Source organism: Pygoscelis adeliae, unplaced genomic scaffold (assembly GCF_000699105.1).
Source record: "Pygoscelis adeliae isolate BGI_AS28 unplaced genomic scaffold, ASM69910v1 Scaffold359, whole genome shotgun sequence".
Classification (NCBI taxonomy): domain Eukaryota; kingdom Metazoa; phylum Chordata; class Aves; order Sphenisciformes; family Spheniscidae; genus Pygoscelis; species Pygoscelis adeliae.
Window position 1 is genome coordinate 931,808 of NW_008825553.1, and position 2,680 is coordinate 934,487.

The 2,680-nt window shown below is 64.0% G+C and overlaps 1 protein-coding gene across 1 annotated transcript in view; it reads left to right on the forward strand.

Moving 5' to 3' along the window:
• Positions 1–544: 544 nt before the first annotated feature.
• MYCL (v-myc avian myelocytomatosis viral oncogene lung carcinoma derived homolog) overlaps positions 545–2,680 on the forward strand; it is a 7,940-nt gene continuing 5,804 nt past the window's right edge. Inside the window, 1 exon segment of the mRNA XM_009332197.1 lies at positions 545–647. Within this exon segment, the coding sequence (XP_009330472.1) occupies positions 545–647 (103 nt within the window).

Below are 2,680 nucleotides of genomic sequence, written 5' to 3' on the forward strand. Positions count from 1 at the left end.
AAACGCGGCTTTAGGGGAACAATGAGCCGCCCTTTGTGTTGGAGATTGTGCAGAAAGACCACAGATAGGTGTAGTAGCCCTGCCTTACATATGAAGTAGGAGAAGTAGAAAGACCAGGATTTCCCCGGATTAGGAGGATTTTCTCCCCCAAGTCTGGTATTGCACAATTTCTGGTGGGGGATTTTGGACCTTCCTCCCAAGAAGATGCTCTTGGGGATCCTCATAGCAATAAATGAGCCGCCAAGGGCTGATCCCAGTGGGGATGTCGGTGCAGCAGCCTCTGCCAGGCTTGGGGTCCCCAGGGACCCACAGATGTTTGGGGCTGGGCCACTCACAGGGTCACCCTTGGCACCAGGACCAGCTCAATGTGATGGTCTTGCAGGCAAGACCAGAGCTCAAATACCCCTCTGATGGTGATCCTACGCCATCCTGGCCTCCACATCCCTGAGCTGGGGACACCGTCGGGCTCTGGGGGTGACTTCAGGGGCTGGGATCCAAATGCTGGCCCTGGGAACACGGTTCAGCCCTGGGGACAGGGATAGGGATGGGGGCTGCTCCAGCGGATGATGGCTTTGCCATCCCGCCTGTCACCCATGCCTCCCTGCTGTTGCGGATCCGACACAGCTCGGAGCAGGAGCTGAGCAAGCGTGAGCACACCCGAAACCAGACAGCCCTGCCAGGCTGGGCCAGCCAGGACGGAGAGCACAGGCTTGGGGGCAAACGGCAGCAAGCACGTCCCAGAGCTGTTGGGGGGCCGTGGGCTGTGGGCCAGCCTTGACATGGCTACCCAGCTCGGGGACAGCCCTGCCCACCCACCGCAGAGCTTCTGCAGGGCTCAGGGCATCTCTTGACATCAGCAGGGTGTGCCGGGGGACAAAATGGGTCCAGGGGGGCTGAAGAGGCAGCAGGGCTGGAGCCGATGGAGCATTTTCCTCCCACTTTTCTGGACTTCACTGCCTGCTAAATTCAGAGTGGGTGGCCGCACCCCCAGGGAACTGGGGCTGGTGTGACTCCGGGGCTGTGAGCACCGTCCCCTGCTCCGTACAGCTGGGGAGTATTTTGTGGTGCTCCCGTACCCCGCAGGGACCTGGGTAGGCATTTCACAAGGGCCCAACCAGCCCCCGTGGCCGCTGCCCAACAGCTTCATGGGGACAAAGGGGACGTGTTGCATGGCAGCACGTGGCAGCCGCCCTGTGCTGCCCACGTCTCTCCCATGTGGGACCCTGGGGAGCGTGTCACAAGGCTGAGGGAGACGAGACAAGGCTGGGATGTGTTGGCACGGGGGCTCACAGCCTCCGCTGTCCCTGGGGACCTGGGACCCCCAGGGGATGGCATGGTGGCTCGAAGGCTGCTGCTGCAGTGGGATGGGGACAGCCGGAGGCAGAGCCCAGCTCAGGGTGCCCCTGGGACACCCGTCGGGCTCTGGCTCCAGCTTTGGGGCTGGAGCTTCAAAGTCCAGCCCTGCTGTCAGTGGGGATCCAAAGGGCACGGGGGCCCCAGGAACTGCCTTGCGTCATGTGCCAGAGCCATGCTAGCAGCCGGCCGGGCCATGACAGCTACCGCGGAGCTGTGCCAGAGCTGGAGGCATGTGCTCGGTGCTGGCTGTGGAGCTGTGCCAGCGCCCTGCAGCTGGGGGGCATGGCGAGGTGTCGGCCTGGCCTGTGGGTGACCCCCCCCAGCCCTGTCACATGTGATGCTGCAGCCCTCGGGGCGCTCACCCACCCGCCCCTGTTTGTGCAGCCGGCGCAGACGCTGGCAATGAGAGGTTCTTGGGTCCTGTTTGCCAAGTACCTGGAGAGGCCGGGATGAAAAGGCTGCACGTCCCCTCCAGCTCTCTCTGGCGGTGCTTTCGCACCTTCAAAGCATCCGGAGCCCCTTGAAGCCGGGACAAACTCCTGCCTCACCCTGGGAAAAGCCGAAGAGGTCCCCGAGGCCCGCAGGGAGGGGGAAGGAGACGTGGCCGAGAGCTATAGGTTGTAGGAGCCTTTGCTCCTGCGCCCGGGGATGTGTTGGTGTTGGAGCAAGGCGGCCTGGGGCAGTGTCAGCTGTGTCCCCAGTCCTGACCCTCCATCCCTGCTGACCCCAACGGCACTGGGGCAGGACGAACCTCCGCCCTGCCTTTAATGTTGACAGGGCAATTTGTTTCCTAAACAGAAAGGGCTTCAGCCACGCTTCCAGGGGAGCAGCCCTGGGGTGGGAGGAGCCTGGCTGGGGACACCCTGGGGACGAGCCCAGGGCTCCCAAACTGTCTGGGGACTGGGGCCAACACTGAGACCGGAGCACAAAGGGAACATCAGCCCGGGCTCCTTGGGACTGTGTGGGTCCCAGAGCTCCTGCCCCAGCCTTGCAGTCATGCGGGTGGGATCAGGATGCTCAGGGCTGCTCTGGATGGGCCAGGAGGGCATGTAGGGTGCTGCGGCCATCGCGGGGATGCCATGGCACCCTCGTGGCTGGGAAACCACAGCCCCGGGCCCAGCACCCTCCTGCTGCGCCGACCCAGATGGACGAGGCTAGCAAAGCTTTGCAAGCTCAGCTGCAGCTCGTGCCAGCAAGGAAAGGGCTGAGGCGGCCCTGGGGCACCCCACATGCTCGGGGACCCTGGGGACAGCCGCCAGCCCAGCGTCCGCTCCCGGCCCTGCTCCTCTGCCTCCCTCGTGCCCTCTGCCCGGCCCCGTGATGG